General features: G+C 32.8%; 1 protein-coding gene across 1 annotated transcript in view; it reads left to right on the top strand.

Moving 5' to 3' along the window:
* KLHL1 (kelch like family member 1) overlaps positions 1-19,902 on the top strand; it is a 248,194-nt gene that overhangs the window by 138,630 nt on the left and 89,662 nt on the right. Inside the window, exon 6 of the mRNA XM_085309552.1 lies at positions 17,475-17,661. Within this exon, the coding sequence (XP_085165678.1) occupies positions 17,475-17,661 (187 nt within the window). The remainder of the gene's footprint in view (positions 1-17,474; positions 17,662-19,902) is intronic.

Here is a 19,902-nt window from a genome sequence, read left to right as displayed (position 1 = left end):
TGTGTTCATGTTTAAATACACATTTACTAATATTATATAATATTATAAAAGTAAAAAATATATGAAATATATAATATTGTCAAAATCAATGTTAAACTTTGGTAAGAGTTTATCTTCCCTTGACCAGCAAAATGGCACCGTTTTAAGTGCAGGCTCTTTGAGATGTGTGATATAGTGCACTCTGCGTGAAATGATGTCTTTTGCTTTGAGGAGACGTGCTTCACCTGCTTGTCTTTGTCTTTAWCAGGTCATATTATTTAGAGTCATTAGGTAGCACCTTTGTATCTTTGCTGTTATAGGGGTTGTTGGTCACATTGCTGATTAGATCAGATTGTTGCAAAAATTGTTCTCTGTATTTGCCTATTCTATTATCTTCTTTGGCAATAAATTTTAAAGTCYTTTCAATATTTTTTTCACTGATTAGGATGCCAGCGTATTATAACTCACATCTGAAAATCCTGTATATTCAATGAAACTAGTACAAGTAAATGCAGTGGAAGCGGATCTAATCACAATGATATACCCAATGTTATTTTCCAGTTCAAACTCACATTTTTTYAGCCCACAGATAGACTGCACCACAATGGCTTGCATAGCTCTCAGCAGTGAAAATGAGGCACAACTTTCAACAGATTTCTGTTGTCATTTAGACAGCTAAGTAATATGCTAAGACTTGCCAAACTGCTTCACACCCAGCTGCTCATAGCAATTTTAATGAAAACAATTGGGTGCAAAGCACTTTTAAAAGTCYTTCATTGTATGTTCCTTTTTATGTTCCTAAATAGAGCTGACCACTTTTAGAAATCTGGATTTAAAGGCCTTGTCAGATATATATCTTGCCTTAGAGCTGTCCTTGCTCTGTTTTCATTTACAAAGGTACAAGATGGTTTCAGTGTGATTCAAATTTGGACTGTGCTGTAGATAGTGAACAGTGTTGTTTCAATCTGCAGTAGTACATTTTGCTTGTGAGTGTCAATAATGGCAAAAATCAAGAAGCGCTAGAATTTTAAATTGTTTTCTGTGGAGTTTATCATGCATTAGTGGACTCTGTTTTGTTCTAGAGAGAGCAGGGTAGACACTRGGAAGAAAAATTGCATCACAGGAGAAAAATAGGCTTCACAATTTTGTCAGAATCTGTGCAATGGGTAGCAAGACCTTTCCGTATAGGCCACAAAAACCCCATAAACCATAAAGACTTTAAAATCTATCAGTGGAGCAGATTCTCCCACCCACTCAGGGGCTGAGATGGCCTGACCTGTAGGACCCCATGCCCTGCAGTCCCTGGAACCCACAGCAGAGCCTAACTCCAAATACCCTGAAACTTGGGCTGTCTGGGTCAAACCCAGATGTCTAAGTCCACTTTTTTATACAGTTTAGCACTACGACCATACCTTTTTAAAATAAGGTATACTTATTTTATACTCATATTGATTTCTATAGTTTAGTGTGGAGGCACCTAAACTAGTCTTAGACTAGTGTGTTAGAAGTGTAGTATAGTGCTGGTTTCTATAGGCTTCCTTCTTCTCTGAGTGGATTTTCCCTAACAGGAAAACAAACAAACAAACAAAAAATCCCCACAAAACATCAGAAATGTTTTCTTCTGTAGTTTGCTAAGCCAGCAATATTTTGGAGATTACATATGTACTAAAATAATTTTTCATGTRTCAGTCTTGTCCTTTAAATACTCTCTAAAGGAAAGGTATTTCAAGTTAGACATATTTTCATTTCTGTAAGAGGTTTTTATATTCAATCCATTTTGTGTTTTTAAGTCCTGGAGATGATACTTGAAACAGGAGAGCATTAAGGAAGAGGTTGTCCCTTTGTATTCCATTTATTTGTACTCAAATTTTATAGGAGTTGTACCAAAGTAATAACAATTTTGGTATACTAGTAACTACAGTTAAAAAAATAATAATTTGAAAATATAAACTATTACTTGTTATTGACTGAATATCATTTATGTTCCATTTGTTWGCATTTGTCATGCTTTTGTTTTATCTTCTATTCTAATTTACTTATCACTTTCCAAAGAAAAAAAAAAAGAAATTTGATTCAGAAGTTTCCAGTAAAAAGATCTATCTATGAACTGAAAAAGATCAGGCAGTAAGAATATTCTGTCATATCCTGAGCTTTTTGCTGATACTAGCTTTTTAATTTTAATGTGACTTTTTAAAAGATTGTCTTCCTTAAGATCACTTTTTGAGCTGTAGAACATTTCTTATTTCTTAAGTAGTACATTACTGAAAAATATACATAGCTTCATATTTAAAATATATATTTTACTTTTTTTCTCTCCAGAGATTAAAGAGGAAAAAAAAATGTAAGAAACTCTAGGGGACATTCATCTTACCTAACTTTAGAGATCTAGAATAAAAATGTCTAGCATTTGAGATAGGCATTTACTTCAAGAAGAAATTCGTCATGATATAAAGCAACTTTATTCTCTCCATTTACTGCATGCTAGGATGATGAATCTATATAATTAATTACAGAGAAAGCTTGCACTTGAGTTTTGTACTTCTTATTTGCGCCACTAAATCTGCCCTTTATTGTAGGAAGAGAAAAAGTTCATATAAGTCAATCATCTTTTCTTTAAAACCTTTCTTTGAATGAATAACYGATACAAATACTGATACAAAACTTGATTTACAGAACTTGATCTGGTAAAAATAGTATAATTTGATCTTAGCAAATWACTTTTGTCTTTAGAATTGTAAGCAAAAAAATAATAATAAAAAAGYTCACAAATATGGAATAAGCCTTAACTCAGTAAAGAACATTAGGATATAGCTTTGACCATTTTAATATGGAAGGCTGGATTTTTAGACGGGTTGATTGTGTCTTAAATGCATGTAATTTCATGTGTCTCCTTCAAAAGTTTTGGAAGGACAAGTGTGCACAACTGAGAGAATTTCTGCTAATAGCAATTAGATTTTAAATATGTATAAAATACTCTGATTTATAAAATCATCTTCAAAGGTCGCCACTGGAGGCAGATGCTGTTTCATCAGATTAAAAAAAAAAAAAAAAAAAAAAAAGACAATTCCTATTTTCCTAAATTGAAAAGCATTTGAATCAGTAATACATAGGGATGATAAATAAATTGGTCAAATTAGTACCATTTTCAAAGATATACCCAGTTGTACTATTTAAGTCATGGAAAGTCAGTATGTGCCAAAAGAGTGGACGTACTTAGGAATGAAGTGAAAACTAAAGTTTGAACAGTGTGATAAAAGACAACAAGGGACCACTTACACAAAATAATATTGAAGATTTTAATAAATGGGCTCATTAAATCATAATCTTTGGGGAAGTGTTAATGTTGTGAAAGTGGTTTCAACACCACAGTTTAATTACTTATCACAGATGCTACCAATGAATATTCCCATCCCACTACTTAGTTTATTCAATAGAGTGGGGAAAAATAATCAGTTTCTTCATTTTTATACCATAAATGCAAAACCTCAGAGAATGTGTGTGTGTGTGTGTGTGATTGTTTGTTTATCTAACGTATTCATTTTGGTAACCCGATGGTAGGTTCAGGAAAACAAACTTCAGCTGTGCTATATTTTTTATTTTTTTTAATACACTGCTGTGGGGAAAAGGGAGAACTCAAGATTATAACTGAAAGGCAGACAGCCAAATTTAAGATCACCTCTGAATATGAAATTATTTTTAATATGTGGAGGAAAAGTTGACATTATAAATTAATTAAATACTAAACACATTTCTACTGCCAGTGACTATAATCACAGGAAAAAAAAAAAAAAAAAAAAAAAAAAAAAAAAAAAAAAAAAAAAAGAAAAGAAAAAAGGCCTGGTAGATGTTAAGAGTTCAGTTCTTAGTCATAAAACACAAATTAATTAGATTACTTTCCAAAATTCCAGTACAAGACTGTTTGCAATATATTATCTGATCATGATTATCACCTGTGTACAAACACAGATCACACACTTGCACAAAACCTCATGAAAGCCTGCTGTCTAGGGAATAAATCTTAATGTAGATTTCTAATGATTAGCCATATATTTAAAGAAAGAACTGGTTTAGAGTTTTCTGAAGGTCTTTAAGGTTTTGTCTTTTATTGCTAAGGAGAAAATATCCTTCCTCTGAGAATATAGAAATTTGGGGGATTTAGTATAGTATTTGTCAGCTAGTTGGAGAACAGCAATATATTATAAATAACAAAAAATATCTCATTACGTATATTCAAACTGTTCCTACATAGGAATGCTTGAAAATAATCTCTGAACTACAAGAGGTTTACTTAAACTGTTAATTAAATGTGAATAAGAAAGAGAGAATTCCAGTGTTCACTGATCTGAAGCAAAACAACAGAGAACAAAACAAGATTAAATATGCTAAATTGGAGAAACTACTAATTGCAAATATTTTTMATGATTTTATTTCTAAGACAGTACACTGAAATAGTTTTCCTAAGASCTATGAGTTCAGAAAGATAAACTAGATATAAGCTATCTTTTAATTTTCAGTTTAGGGCCTCTATTTACAAAATAGTCAAATGAGTAACAGAAATGCTTATTTTGCAGTTTGCATAATTTATTCAATTTTCAGTAAGACAAAAAGATCTTTAAGTAATATTGCTAAGGTTCAGCTGGATAAAATGGGAYTTAGAAATGGAATTTACACTTTAGCTGCATACATAATCAATTTATGAGCTTGTGACCTTTACATTTAAAAGTCRAGAAAATATCATAACTTTTATGTTTTTAAAAAGAATAAAAGAAGACAGTGAGTGAATTTTTAAGTGTTTTAATCTACTTCAGTTAAAATCTATTTGCATATCAAGGTCTAGATGAAGAATGATATTGTTGGCAATAAGTTGATGTATCTTCCAAATGCAGAAAGGTAAAATTATTGGCTATAAGTGTAAAATATAGTTCTATTAAATTCACAGTTTTGCAATCCCTGAAGTTAGTATCATGTGCTATACAAATTTAAGTCATTTGGTTATCTACAAAATTGCCCCAATTTTCAAAGTAATATATAATTCTTGATGTTGTTTTCTAAACACTAAAATAATATAATATCAGGACAAGAGGCAATGGGCAGAAAYTGAAGCACAGGMAGTTCTGCCTGAGCGTGAGGGGGAATTTCTTSCCTGTGAGAGTGACGGAGCACTGGCACAGGTTGCCCAGAGAGGTTGTGGAGTCTCCTTCTCTGGAGATCTTCAAGGCCYGCCTGGATGCAACCCTGTCTAMCATGCTCKAGGTGACCCTGCTGAGCAGGGAGGTTGGMCTARATGATCTCCAGAGGTCCCTKCCAACCTYACTRATTCTRTGATTGTATTTATTTTTTTAAACAATTATTATGTCTTATCTTTGTATCCACTTCAAGTTAATAGTTATCTTAATTTTTAAAGAGCTTTTATTTATTCTAAATATATCTTTGTTCTCCGAATGCATATCTTAGACACTTCAATAACATATCCTTCATCAATAGCACAAGATACTTTCAGTTTTCATGTAGATAGTGCAAATGTGCTGCTGTTCTTTCTTTTATTATTTTACAAGAATAATTAGTTTTGTATCTATACAAATATTTTAATTTATTTTTTCCATATTAGAAAATACTACTGATAACTGAATCTCATTCATTTGACTTGAGAAGAAAGTTAATATTATTTTTAGTGGAAGCCATTTAGGAYTTTAATATAGACATTTTAAATTAATACCTTTCATTGTCAAAAGAGCCATAATTCTCCCTTACTTAAATCTATTTTTTTTCTAATATAGCTATTTAGCAGAAAATTCACATGAAGTTGTAAGAGAGAAAATAAAAGTGCTATGGGCAGGGATAAGCCATATTTTACTTCTATTACCCAGTACCTTTCTCTTACAAATTTCATAATTCAGTTTCTTTTTTTACCTTTGATAATTTGAGGACTACTCCTTAGTAGTGGAGAATTCCTGATTGCAAAACGCTTTTATCCATTTTTTTAAACATTTCAAAACCTTCATGCAAAAACCATGCAGTGTGGATATTTAGGATTGTTGGAGCTGGTCAGAAAATGGGCTGTAAAATTTCAATTGAAATAGGAAAAACAAGAGGAATTAGAAAGAACAGGGATATATTTTCTACAGAAAGAAGTCTTTGTAAAAAGTTTTTAATTTATTAATTTATATTGTTATTTCAAAGTGGCTTATTTGCTAGATCATGAAAAGCATCACTCATTCTTCTCTAGCTAATTTTAACAAGACTTACAGTGATATAAAAGGACAGTTTATCTGAAATCCTGCCTATTATTCCTGACTTAATCCTTCTTAGGGAGATTAGTCTTTAAATTATCTTCCATCATTTTAATTTAAGTCTTTAACAATGGCTGATGGCTATACAATAACCATTGCCTACACCAAAAGTCTTGTTCATATCAGCCATCATTTAAATCCCAGAGGAAAGACAAGGATATATTCTTTTAGGTGGAATCCTGAATTAATAGAAGCATAATGAAGTATTCACTCAGAGACAGCCATTCAAAATACTGTTAATTGTATTAGCTCAGTATAYGGTTGTTTTTATCTATAAACTCTAATTTAGGTGAAAATACTTAAGTTTGATGTCAGACTGGAAAAGTCTTGGAAGAAGAAATAAGAAAACTATTTATAATTCATTACAGAGTTGTCTCAAAGAAATCACAGGTTGTCTCCAAGGTAACAAGAGCTCAATCAGCCTATAAAARCTACAGTGTCAGTGTGGTTTCTGACACAATCTGTTGCCAGTTGCAGAATCTATGTTCAGAGTAGTCAAGAAAGATATGCATTTTTTAAGAAAAAATATTAGGAAAATGGACCATTTCATCAAATACTTCAGATGAAATTTGAGCAATTAATTCACTGAGTTTTTTTAATCTAATCAGTTCAAAATTTATTAAACAAGGATAAGGAGTTTAAACAGATTGTTGAACAGTTACTCTTTTAAACAAGAGGTTTTGTATCTAACAGAAGTAGTTCAGAGATTAGTGGTTTTATGAAAAGGATAGTAGCAATTCGTATGGAACTTTGTCCTCCTTCATGTTTGTGGTYGAGCATCAATAGCCTGCAATTGCTTAAAATAAATATATAAAGTTTTGATCAGGATAATGATCAAAGTCAAAATTTGCAGTTATAATAGAATTTACAGATCTTCCTTGCAGATGTCTTATAGATAGAAAATAAAAAGTATCAAACAATTTATTCCTTTTACCGTGTTACGTAACTCAAATATCAATACAATGACCTCAGAATAAGGAATTCATCTTTTACTATCAGCTTTAGACTGATACAAAACTCTTCTAATAGGCGCTCCTTCCAAAGATGCACCAGTGTTTCCTATCAGTTGGAGCAGCATAAGCATAGTGAGACTTCGAAAAAAGGACTGAGATCTTACTTTAAAGACAAGGTTTTAAAACAATATTTGTATACTTTCTAGGAATTGAAATAAACCATTTATTTGCTTTTCTTTTTCACCTGCATGAAGTACAAACGTGACCCTACCCTTTAGAAGTCTATTTTTTTCTAGTGGCTGTATTTCTATGATCATTGGCAATAACTAACAAAACTGTACATGGAAACAGACACATAAAAGGACAATGTTGTCCAATCAAATATTTCTTTTGAAGACTATTGAATATGTAAACTCCTATGTCATTTTTACTTCAGATTTTCATTTCAYATGGTAATGTGTTCCTCTGATTCAAGGTTGTCAAGAGACTTCAGATATATTTTGGCTCAAGAAAGAGGCTCATGGGCTTTGTAAAACAAAATGTGCCATAAAATACCACATTTCATTTACTTGCAATTCATCTCAAGGCTTTTAARCTTTTTGTCTTTGTATTGTGATTATTAAAACTATTAAGATAAGGCTAATCCTATGTTCTACATAATGATGGCATGTAGCTTTCTGAGGGCACAGGACTCCCTAGTCTTTTTTTAGAGGCAAAAAAATGAATAGGAAAATGCACCTAGCTAATGGGAGAATTTTTAGAGGATTGTAACTGAAATCCTCTCCTGGGCCTGGTTTCCTTTGCGGGCATGTGCTGAGCAGTCACATTGCTTAGGTTCTTTACATAGAAAATCACCAGAAGCCCAGGCAATTTTCTTTGGTGTATCTTGATGTAAATGTGTTAGATTGTTTAAAAATCTGTAGTTATTTCTCTCTCTCTCTTTTTTTTTAAATTATAAACTTTATTCATTACTCATTTACAAAAATTTGGGCTACTTCAAAATTTTGTCTTATGGTAAGAGGGTCAGCCAATAGCCCRGTGATCACCAGACAAGGCTGTAGTGTCAGCGCGTGCCCAAAGGCAGGCTAGGAAGCCAAGTCAGCGTGGCAAAGCCCTGATCAGCCAGGCACACAGGCGGGCACCGCAGAGCTGCAGTGTGCCTCGAGCAATGACCAAGGACAAGCTTAAATACAGCCCCTGAGCCAAGGAGCAGAGGCCCAAGTGACTCTTCTCCCAGCTCTTTCTCATACACCTCCTTCCCACAACTTAGCTGAGCTCACAGCGGTATGACGCAAGGTTGGATGGATGTCCGTGCTGCCTCTGAGCTGACTTTGAGTGTAGGCAGCTAAATGCCAGGAGGTGAGGAGCTGCGGTGGGAGAGCTTGAGATGCRCTCAGCTCCCTGAAAAATTCCTATCATTTGGTGTTTTGGGCATATTCTCCAATATGAAATTCAGAACCGTAAAACCTATGTGATATTCAGAAAGTGTTTTCCCTACACGTCAAAGTAAAATTATCCAAAGTTCCATCAAGGTTTTTAAAATCTCCAGTCTTCTGTTTTCTGTGCATCTTCGTCTTTGCCACCTGCTCCATCTAAGCAACAAAGAATCTAAGAAACTACACAGCCATCATGGATAGAAGTCTAGTATTTAAAAATAAAAACAAAACAAAACAAAAAACCCCAACCCCCTGCTAACTGAAGCATATTTCTTATGAATCTGGCTGCATTACAAATGTTGGAATGATTCTATTAAGCAAATAAATGGCCAATACATATGGGGATCACAGCCTAGGAGAAATCCATGGCTGAGATTTAACATGCAACATTTGTCAGATTAGAATAAGAAATGAGTGCAAATAAGACTGTTCCTGAGCAGCCAAGAGAGAGAGAAAAAAAGTGAGAGAAACATCAAACTTAATATATGCTATAAGTAATTTGCCCAACTGCCTGTCAGTGTTTTTCTTATATTCTCTTTTATATTATATGCTACTCATGCCAAAATAAATATTGTCAGAAAAGTGAAGCATTCTTGCAACAGTTAAATACTCCATCAAATAAAAAGTAAAGATTTTCACTGAAGTGTTCTATAAAATTAGAAATTGAAAGAGACTCTGAGAGAGAGTGTAGGTTCATTAGGTTTTTCAAAATGGAAAAAAAATAACATAGTCAAAGCAGTTGGAGCACAGAAAGTAATCTCTTCTGATACTTCCTGTTAGTGGTAAGCAAATTTGGTTTTGTGCTGACTTAATTATCACTAGCTTAGTTTTTSTAATACACTATTTCTAAAGAAATTATGAGATATAATAGTTAAACAATTTTAAAATATAGCTAAAATTTAAAACACTTGTTTCTCTATATAAAATTATTATCTGTTCACACACTGCAATGTGAGAATTTCAATTTTAGCAATTTCAGTTTTATTATTTTATGCTAATTGCTTTAATTATGCTTTATTAAGCTAATAACAAATTCCATCTRACTTTCAAGAAAGTAGTATTAGTTGTGGAGAAAAAAAAGGTAGTGATGAAAATGTAAACTTGGAGTTCCTGGAGTCAGGCTGTCAAAACTATATTTAAATAGCTAGGTGGGTGGTAGACTGTATATATAGAAGATTGAATATGAAACTAGTAAACTAATTTTAGGCACCTACAATGAAAATAATGACTTTGTTTTGGCAAATACACACTATCAGTACACCATACCAGTATCAACCTCCTACTTTCTGCTCATTAGACCTCACTTTCCTTTTAGCAGTACTTGACTAATTTTCATTCCAGTTCTCAAACTGATTTTGCTTCAGTGGTATGAAATGTGCAAACTCTCTGCAGTATTGTGCTGAAGGTAATCCAGAGGTACAACTGAGAAAGGGCTTAGTGGAATTTTTTTTTTTTGGGGGGGGGAGGGGGGCCGGGGGAGAAGGCCCACAAAGACACAAAATAACTAAAAATTCTCAAGATAGTAACAATCTGAGAAGTTTAAGCAATGCTTTGAAGCTGTGTAACCATGCCAAAGTGGCACTGAATGGGTTTTTTGAGAACCAAGAGCTCTCTGAGATTCTCAGCATTACGAACCCCAGAAATCTTCATTTATGTTAGATACATTTCTATCTTAATTAAGTATGCCATAGTCATGAAATAGCAAGCTGAATATAGTTTGGTTTCCAGGGAAACATCCTTATTAACTGAATTTCCTGGGCAAGTACATCCTGATTAAGTAAAAATATATTGATTATTTTGATATTTAAACAGTGTAAGTCAGTCAGCTTTATATGACTTTTGGTTGCTAAACAGTATCTTTAATTTGAATATTTATCATTCAATATATAGGGTACTTTTTTATAGGTATATATATATATATATTTTTTTTTTCCACTCACAGGATTTAGTCCTTAGAAGAATCAGAAATACAGTCTTTATTGCAAGTTAGCCCATATTCGAGCTTAAATAGCAGGTAGGAGGGAGGGATGAATATTTTTTCAGAATTATTTTTCTCATTTCTCCACAGCTAGAAAGAGGGCATAGAATAACATGTGAATTAGAGCGATGAGCTTTGTGGCATTATTATGAGATCTTTTTTATATATRTAGATAGATATAGATATACATACATATATGTGTGTATATATGTTTGAATATATACACACACAGAGGTATATATGTATGTATATGTATATATGTGTATATATAATATATATATGTATATGTGTATRTATATGCATTTTAACAAAAAGCTTTTGGGCCATTTTTCCAATCTGATAGTCTAGTAACTTTTTTTGAGGGGAAAAAATGTAAGTTTCTGTTTGTTTCTAAAGTTTTATTCAGAAAGAGTTTCCTTTTTCAGGATGAATTTCTAATWGGAAGAAAAAGATATTCCTCCTACATTAATAAGCAAACACTTAAACAGATATCAGAGAATAACTGAACAGAATAGAAAACTGAAGATATTTGAAGATCTTAGGGGAACACTAAAATAGTTTTCATTCTGCTCTTTTCATCTCTGATGTGTGAAATTTCAGAATTTTGGRTTTGCTGATTATTATTCCTGTTGCATCTGGCAATTCAATTGGAAGATAAATAGAGATAAATGACTGTTTTAAGAGCTTAAGCACAGGCTATAATACCAGAATAATGAAATGACTCCCTGGTAGGAGGTGATCGGGTGCAATTATTGGAACTGATCATCACTGATATGATAAACTTCCTATGAAAATCTTGCAATCAATTCCATTAATTTCATGAAGCATTATAAAGTATAAGCAACTTAATAACTTAATATATTGTCTCAAATTAGTRCAAGGGAAACTGAGTTTTCTTCTGGCTATATTCTGCTAAATTAATTGTTGGCAGCAGTACCCTGGTTGATTCAGTAGTCCTAATTGCATGATAAAGCATTTTGCAAAAGGAGACATCACCCTGTCTAAACTTGAAAGATGATTTGTCTTCAGAGCTTTGGTGTTTGATCTACTAAGTAGTGTGCTGAAAACGTCAAAGAAAAAAAAACATAAATATTTATAATATTAAAAAGCTTGTTATAAAATATAAATCAACATAGTGTTATGAAATAAACTTACTCTCACTGTTTCTTAACATGCTTCAATATTCTCATTTAGCCACATTAATTGCAGTCTGTCCAACTCCAAAACATGCACATATCCAACACAGAAAATGCCATCCTTAGATTTCTTGATAATTTGAATTTTCTAAACCCTTCTGTTAATATTGCTGGTGCCAGTTCTGGAATTGTAAGGATACAGTCTTTGGGAAAATAATAAAATAAAAAATAATAGCTTAAGTACGTTATTGAGAATTGTATCTTCCTCTACATGTTGGGGAAAGTTAACTCAAAAATGAATTTGAATTTAATTATAGACCCAATCTCCTTCTTKTTTGTTGCTCAGCATACATAAAGAAATGTTATACAAAAAGTTCCAGTGGATCCAGTATCCCTGTACTGACTTGAACTCAATAATATTAAATGTAAAACATATAGCAATGACATATTTTACATAATGCCGTTACAGTCAACATTAAAACACTCACCAACTGCAAGGGAAAAGAATAAAGTCTTGATATTTAAATTCATGAGGTTAGATGTGAAGGTAGTATATGTTAGATTATAATGCAGTTCAACTAATGTGTCAGCACAGTATACATTTTAATGAGCTTCCTGATAAAATTTAAGGAGCTGCCATTTTGATTGAAAATAGCAGACATTGAGAGCTGGTCATTTCCATGAAACAAAAGAAATTGATATCAAAGTTTAAGAGTGTTTGCAAAGGTTGTTTATTTCATGGGTAATTTTTTTGCAAACATTTATATCAAGCTATTAACCTTGACCGTGTACAGTGACCCCTTCTAAAACCACTTCTGTCAAGGACCGTAAATGTCTGTCTGTGCCGGTTTCTGCATATGCCCATTTCTCTTCTATCTCTGCCTTATAGTATTTAAATAAGAAAATTGTCAACACAGGGTCTTGAGCCTACAGGGACAAAGCAGTTGTATGAAAGAGGCAATTATACATTGTTTTAAGCTGATCTTAGTATTAGTCCCTGTTTGGGAACTTGTTTTGTAACATGATTTTTTTTTCGTATTAAAATAACCTGAAATCTAGACACAGAGAAGTCGTTCAGAGGAGTAGATCTTAAATGCAGGATAATTTGTGCATTTGGCTGCTTCTTCCTTACTAAGTTGTTGTGGTCATAGAAATATGGCCTCAGAGTATATAGATCAGAAACTAATAACTTTTTTAAAACAGCATTTATTCTAGGGAAATGGTAAAAAYGGAAGAATATGATTAAGTCAAAAGAGCATCAAGTTTAATTTCAAATGTTTGCTGCAATATTTCTCTGAGACCAAATTTACCAATAACCATCTCAATACTTTCCATGATTTTCAGGTTACTGCTATGTGTTATTCTGGTGTGTTTCAAAGACCTTTTATTATTTTCTTAATATAATAATCATCCATGCTTTCTTAATCTGTAATGAAATTTCTAAAAGTGATTATAAGTACTGTTAGAAAATGTATTATCAAATTTTAGTTTTTGAAAACAAATGTATATTCTCTACATCATTTTTCACAATAGAAGAAGATCTTATCTCACGAAATATAGACAATATTTGTTTCAAAAATCTTAATCTTCCTATATGAAAGCAATCATAGAGCCATTCATTACTAATTGGAAGGGAAAACTTCAGACCTCATCCCTTTGTTATTCCATGAACACAGGTTCTGCACCCTGACAGAAAATTATGCAGAAATCATGAAAGATGTTTGTAGTCCCATAAAATATATTAATAATGTATTTTTAGCACTTTTATATGTATATATTTTCTCCTATCATACGCTTATTTTTACTTTCATGATTATTGGATTCTTTGTGCTCTATGTGTAATCTATTTGCAAACATTTATATCAAGCTATTAACCTAGACCATGCCCAGTGATCCTTTCTAAAGACACTACTGTCAAGGAACATAACTGTCTTTGTTTTCACATTTTCATTCTTCTGCCTATCTTTCTCTATCGTAACATTAACAAAAAGATAACTTATGATATTGGATATCTAGGAAGATGAGGAGAACCAAACATGAAGTGTACTGGCACTTAAAATGTGCCAGTGATTTTCAATGCCCAAAAGACATGGTCTAAACTAGGAATTTTGCTAACTAGATGCTGATATTTTAGTAGTGTTAACAGGATTTCACCTACTTTTGTCTAGAAGCTTCACTGAACTTCAGATTGACTGAGATGATCCACAAGTTTTCTTACTAGTGATTATCCCAAGGAAGAGATCTTGTAGCCTAAGAATTTCAGGCATCTAGCTTCAATGGGAAAAAAACAAAAAACAAAACAAAACAAAACAAAAAAACTCCCAAAATAGAATCCTCTTATTTCTTCAGCTAAAGTATATAGAATTTATCTGAACTTATATGACAATTGAATAAAATAAAATACACAGTCTTCCACTATAATGCATAGTTCTCTCTTTGAATCAACTTGAAGAGAATCAAGCTTTCTGCAAACAAGAAGTTTTGGCAACTACCCTATGGTTTACAAGCACCCAAATTAGAGACCAGTAACAAATGAAATTGTCCTTCACCATAGAAAGTCCATAAWTATTGTTAACACAAATCCTATTACTCGTATACTATCTTTCCTCATTGCCACATATCTCACATTAAAGGTGATAGTCTAATTCAATATGCAAGACATGGGTAGCATTTAAAACATTTGGAATTACTAAGAACCACATTTTTTTCCTTCTATCTCTGCTATAATTTTAATATAGATAAATATAAAATAATGTACCTGGAGGGAACAAAAAAAAAAAAAAAAAAAAAAACTTAATATCAAATTTAAAATTGTAGGTTCTTAGCTGGCCATTTCTACTCAGGAATGAAATTTTGGGGCTATGCAAGATGAATTTATGTAAAAATCAGCTTAACATTCTATAGTAGTCAACAAAGCAAATCAAATGCTGTGAGTTATTGGGAAAAAAATAATAACAAGGCAGAGAACAACATTATGCCACTATATAAGCTCATGGTTTGCCAATTTCTTGAATATTGTGTGCAGTTTTGCTCCCTTCATATCGAAAGGGATTTACAAATCTGAAAAGGTTCAAAGAAGGCAACAAGAAAAGATATGAATCTTCCATGTAAGCAATGACTAAGATAYCTCAGTCTAGAAAAGAGACAAATAAAGAATATAACTAAGTCCTACAATATCATGAGGGACTTACAGAGTATGGGTAGGGGCCAATTATACATTGTCTCTTCCAGTGGAATAATCAGGGGGCACTGAATGAAATGAATGAAGCAAACTGAATGAAAGCAAATGAAGCAAACCGGAGCCAGGTTCAAAGCAAACAAAAGGAGGGAAACTCTTGTGTGCAGTGAGTGGTGGACTCATCACATTTTTTTTTTTTTTGCCAAAATATATTGTGGATGTAACAAACTTATGTGAGTTCAACGGAAAATTGAATAAAATTGTGAAAGATAAGGCCCCAAGAGTTACAAAATATGTAGAAAAGACATCCATCTCAGGAGGTTCCTGACCTGAAAGCTGGACCCTGAGATAATATTAAGGGGAAGTATTATGTATTTTGAAATAGTCTTATGGCTATTAAGGCCCTAAACATTTACTTATGGCCACAGTTGGAGACAAAATACTTTCTTTAACAAACAAGTCTATTGCCTGCTAGGTCATCAGCCATGTAAAGTAAGAGCTTTGGAGTTACAGCTGTATCCAAGTGAGATACCACAGTACATACTGCTTGTCTTTGGGACTGAATAGATTCATTTGACTCCTAAAATCAGAAGCAGGAATCTGCTGTCTACGTGTACTAGCTAGTAATACTTAAGAAGTCAAAATATGCAAGGTATCTATGAAAAAGCTGACAGATATGACAAAGGACATTCTTCAGCAGCAGCTGAAGTTCAGAAAAAATAGCTCACAGTGCTTAAGATCAGTCAAGCTGCCTGTGTTTAGACAACTGAATTGTAGGAAATACGTTTGCATATGTGTGTGTGTGTGACGAAGTGTTTTATAGACTCCGGGAACTAAGTTCTCCTGCTTCCTGGCCCAGCTGCTTCACCAAAAGGTATTAGGTCTTCTACATGTTCTATGCTCTATCTACCAGCAGGTACAGATGTGCTAGGTACTCTAGATGTGCTAGGGTATCTCAGGTAGTATTAGACACCTAAGTGCCTGCAACCAAATCCTGTTCTTATTTAATACAATCAGAGGAATATAGCAGCTGCTAGGTGCAATGCTCAGTTGCCTGAACACAGACTTTGAGGATTTGATCCACTTCTAATGCCTTCAGATACCTGAGACACTCACAGATAAGACACAAAACCTGCATAAAGCTTGCTTTCTTCTGGACTGACAGCAAGATCACAGAACTGCAGAATTGTTCGGGTGAGAATAGGCCTCAACAGGTTTTTAGTCCAACCTACTCTCAAAGTTATGAGATCAGAAAAGGTTACTTAGGGTAGTCTGATCTTGAAAACTTCCAGGGTGCTTTAAAGCAAACTCAAATGTCACTAGATATGTATGTGTGGGCACGTTAAATGCAATACAATTTGTAGCTTTCCTTCTTGGAAATCTAACATAATATAATATCCTTTCAGCTGTATTCTCTGAGAATTTGTTTTAATGACTACTGATTGTAGGTAACTCTTACATCATTTGCAGAGGTACAGTCATGTTATCAACGTAATCCAGAAAGAAAAGAGGTACAGTTGTTACATTTTCATCCACATTGTTAAACCATAATTTTGCCAACAATACGTCAAAGCAATAGATGTCAAACTTGCAGAATAGTCTTTTATATATTTATTTATTTATTTAATAAGATTCATTCCTGGAGACTATTATACAAAATATTATAAAGATGACCAAATTTTCTTTTGAGATGTTTTTATGTCAGCAGCATTTATATTATCTATATGCCCCAAAGGAAATAGTTAAGATTTCTTTAGGATGGAATATAGGATTATTAAATATGCAATATAATAATTTTAAACTATATTACTGTAGGCTTTACTTGCAGGGAAATATAATTTCATAGCTATTTATTGAAGAAGTATGACTACAATCTTTATTATTCAAAGTTTACATGCTCCTCATTCATTTTGTGTGTGTGTGTGTGTGTGTGTGTGTGTGTGTGTGTGTGTGTGTGTTTTGGGGGGGGAGGAAGAAAATAAGGTCCAGGTGCTAGATTTCAGAAAAATCCAGCTGCAACTAGCTGATTATGTTGTTGTTACCAGCTTTCTTATCATCCATAAAAAAAGATTAAGACAAAGGACCAATCACAAATGCTTTATTTCTTTTAAAAGACAAAAAAAAAATTGTTCACAACGGTCCATAGATGGCATACAGCAGTGTTATGTAACTGCCTGTTCAGGATGCTCATAAAAAGAGATGCCTTCTGGATCTTTATAGTATTTGAAAATGAATAAAATATAAGTCAGGCTGTAGTATATAAGAGAACATCTATTTCCTTCAATAGTTTCAATAACAAACTTACTGTAGTCTCAAGGGATGGTAAAATAGTGAATCTAAATGTTGCCTACAGTCTTTTCAATATCAATGAAATATTTAGTTAYTACAACAAAAGAAAAATGACAAAAAATGTTTTCTACAATAAAGGGATAGAATATCATTTTTTGTGATCTTCTGTCATCATATAATAGTGTTTTTCCTGGAATATTATACTATTTTTAATTGACGATCATGTCATTCACAGATACTGGCTGACCTAGAAAACCATGCACTTTTTAAGGATGATCTGGAATGCCAGAAGCTTATTTTGGAAGCCATGAAATACCATCTCCTACCAGAAAGAAGAACTCTGATGCAAAGTCCAAGAACAAAACCTAGAAAATCTACAGTTGGGACACTTTATGCTGTTGGAGGAATGGATAACAACAAAGGTATTAGAGGATATTTGTTACTTTATAAAGGTTATGTTTTGCATTATTTTCTGTACTAGAAAATAGCGAAATAACTTTATATTACAAAGCCAATCAAGAAATGTTTCCAAGGCTTTTGATCCAATGAAAATCTACTGATATTTAAGAAAAAGAAAATATAAAACTATTAGAGAAAAGAAGCTGTGGTTTGAGTTCATTCTTTATTCAAAAAACATTATAATTTCTGGAAGTAATTTTAATACAAAATTTAGACTGAGATTCATTTATCTTAGCTTTAGCTTTCTGAAAGTTTTTCTTCTTGTATAAATCAAATGTCTGAGCACATTTACTAATCAATGAAAACAGGCAGTTTTGTATGCAGTGTATTCCATCCATAGACAGCTGCCTGAAATATTATAGATGAATCAGATTTTGTTGCGCACAAATTTCTCAGTACTGACCAACCATCTTAAACTAGATTGCTGCCTTGTCAAGGGCTAAGTGGACATGAAATTATCCTATCATAATGTGAAGAAGTCTGGGAAAGAATGGAAATTTTATAGAAGTATTTTGTCAGTATTTGTGGTGAATAAGAATTATGATGATGTGCTTTTATATCTGGTAAGTCTAATTCATTGATCTTTTTTGAACAAAATAAAATTATTGAACTAAAAGGCATGTTATAATCTATACATTCAGAAAGGCTTTTATCATAATTTGTTCTTAAGATTCACTAGTAATTCTGCTGTATCTCATGCTTTCAAGTCAAGTTTAGGCTGAAGAATATATCTTCAGAAACATCAGTTCTCATCTAGAATAAAATTAACTTAAAAAAGATGCAAAATTAAGTTTTCAATAGTTCACATCTAATATTTTGACATATAAATTTGGAATATACTTTACAAGTTTGAATTATGGGAAATCCTCCTTATAGTCCTAATAATTTCTATTTTCAGGTGGTTGGAGTATAGCAATTAAATGATGTATTATCATGCATGATAATACATTTTTGCTTTTATATTCTATATAACATTTGAGAATATTGCTGTGAAAGTTTTGAGATAGTCTGCTTTTTTAGTAGCTATAAGGGGTCATAAAGCTTCAGAATTTTATTGAATTGCAAGATGTAAAAATACAAAACATATTTTATCAGTGCAACAGTACATTAACATAGTATACGTAATAATATAGAGGAATAATTAATGAGGATCTTAAAGTGCTTAATATTATTACTGTATGAAATGTACTTATGAATGTTACATGAGACTGATATGAGCTGGAAGCCAGAAACAGAGTCAACATCAATTCTTTGACCTTAGTTTTCTTAACAGGAATCTTCCGTGTTAAATTCTAATCTTGATCTTATGCTAAGGATTTTAATTAAAATGCTGGCAAAATATATGGAGTATACAGTTAAGTTAAAGAAGAGGTAATGTTAGTAAAGCCTTTTTGAGCCACTTAAGGCTTTTGTTTGTTTAGGTATCTTCAGGCCATGTTTGCTTCTTAAATATAGGGGCTTATTTTATTATAGAGTCAAGATGAGCAGTGTCCCAACACCTACTGTAAGCTCTCACCTTTATTTGKTTTGTTTTGTCCTTGGGAAGTAGAAACATAGCCGTGGCTGCAGTTCAGGGGTCACCTTCAGTAACCGCTGTAGGAGGAGAGTGAGGCTTTGGAGAAGCACTGTGTTCTTGGATGTGTTGTAAACACATCACACACACATTGTGCCGGTACACACACGCTATCTACACACACTTTTAAAGGTTTCTGCCCATTGCACACGTTGGAAAGTGAATGTGGAGCACACATACAAGCTGTGTTGTGGCTCTCCCAGAGCGCCATAATGAATGGATAAAGGTACTTCAGCATTTTTTTTCCTGATTGAGAGAGTAATAGAAGTATTTGGAAGTTTTTATTTTGTTATTAAGTTTAGACATTCCCTCCTTGCCTCTACCTTTGCCCCCCCCCCAAAAAAAAACAACTTCTATGAATTGTTTTTCTAGGCTTTTTTTTAGTAGATTTGTTTTTAGTATATTCTGTACTTGTTTTGAAGTGTTAAAAAATCTGAAACGTATTCTCTCTTTTATAAGCACAATACATTTCAGAGCTCCGAGGCAGCTAGTGCTCCAGAAAAGCCTAAGGACAACTTTGGCGTATTTTTCTGCTTAGTAAGCAGGTTCTGGAATAGTTTAGAGTAGAATGCAAAAGCTCATTAAATGCATTTGAAAATAAGTTCCAAGTCCTCAAGTCTAAAATTGAGTG

This window comes from Rhea americana, unplaced genomic scaffold, assembly GCF_003343005.1.
Source record: "Rhea americana isolate MKP2758 unplaced genomic scaffold, rheAme1 scaffold_3, whole genome shotgun sequence".
NCBI classification, from domain to species: domain Eukaryota; kingdom Metazoa; phylum Chordata; class Aves; order Rheiformes; family Rheidae; genus Rhea; species Rhea americana.
This window is presented reverse-complemented; position numbering and strand designations above follow the sequence as displayed.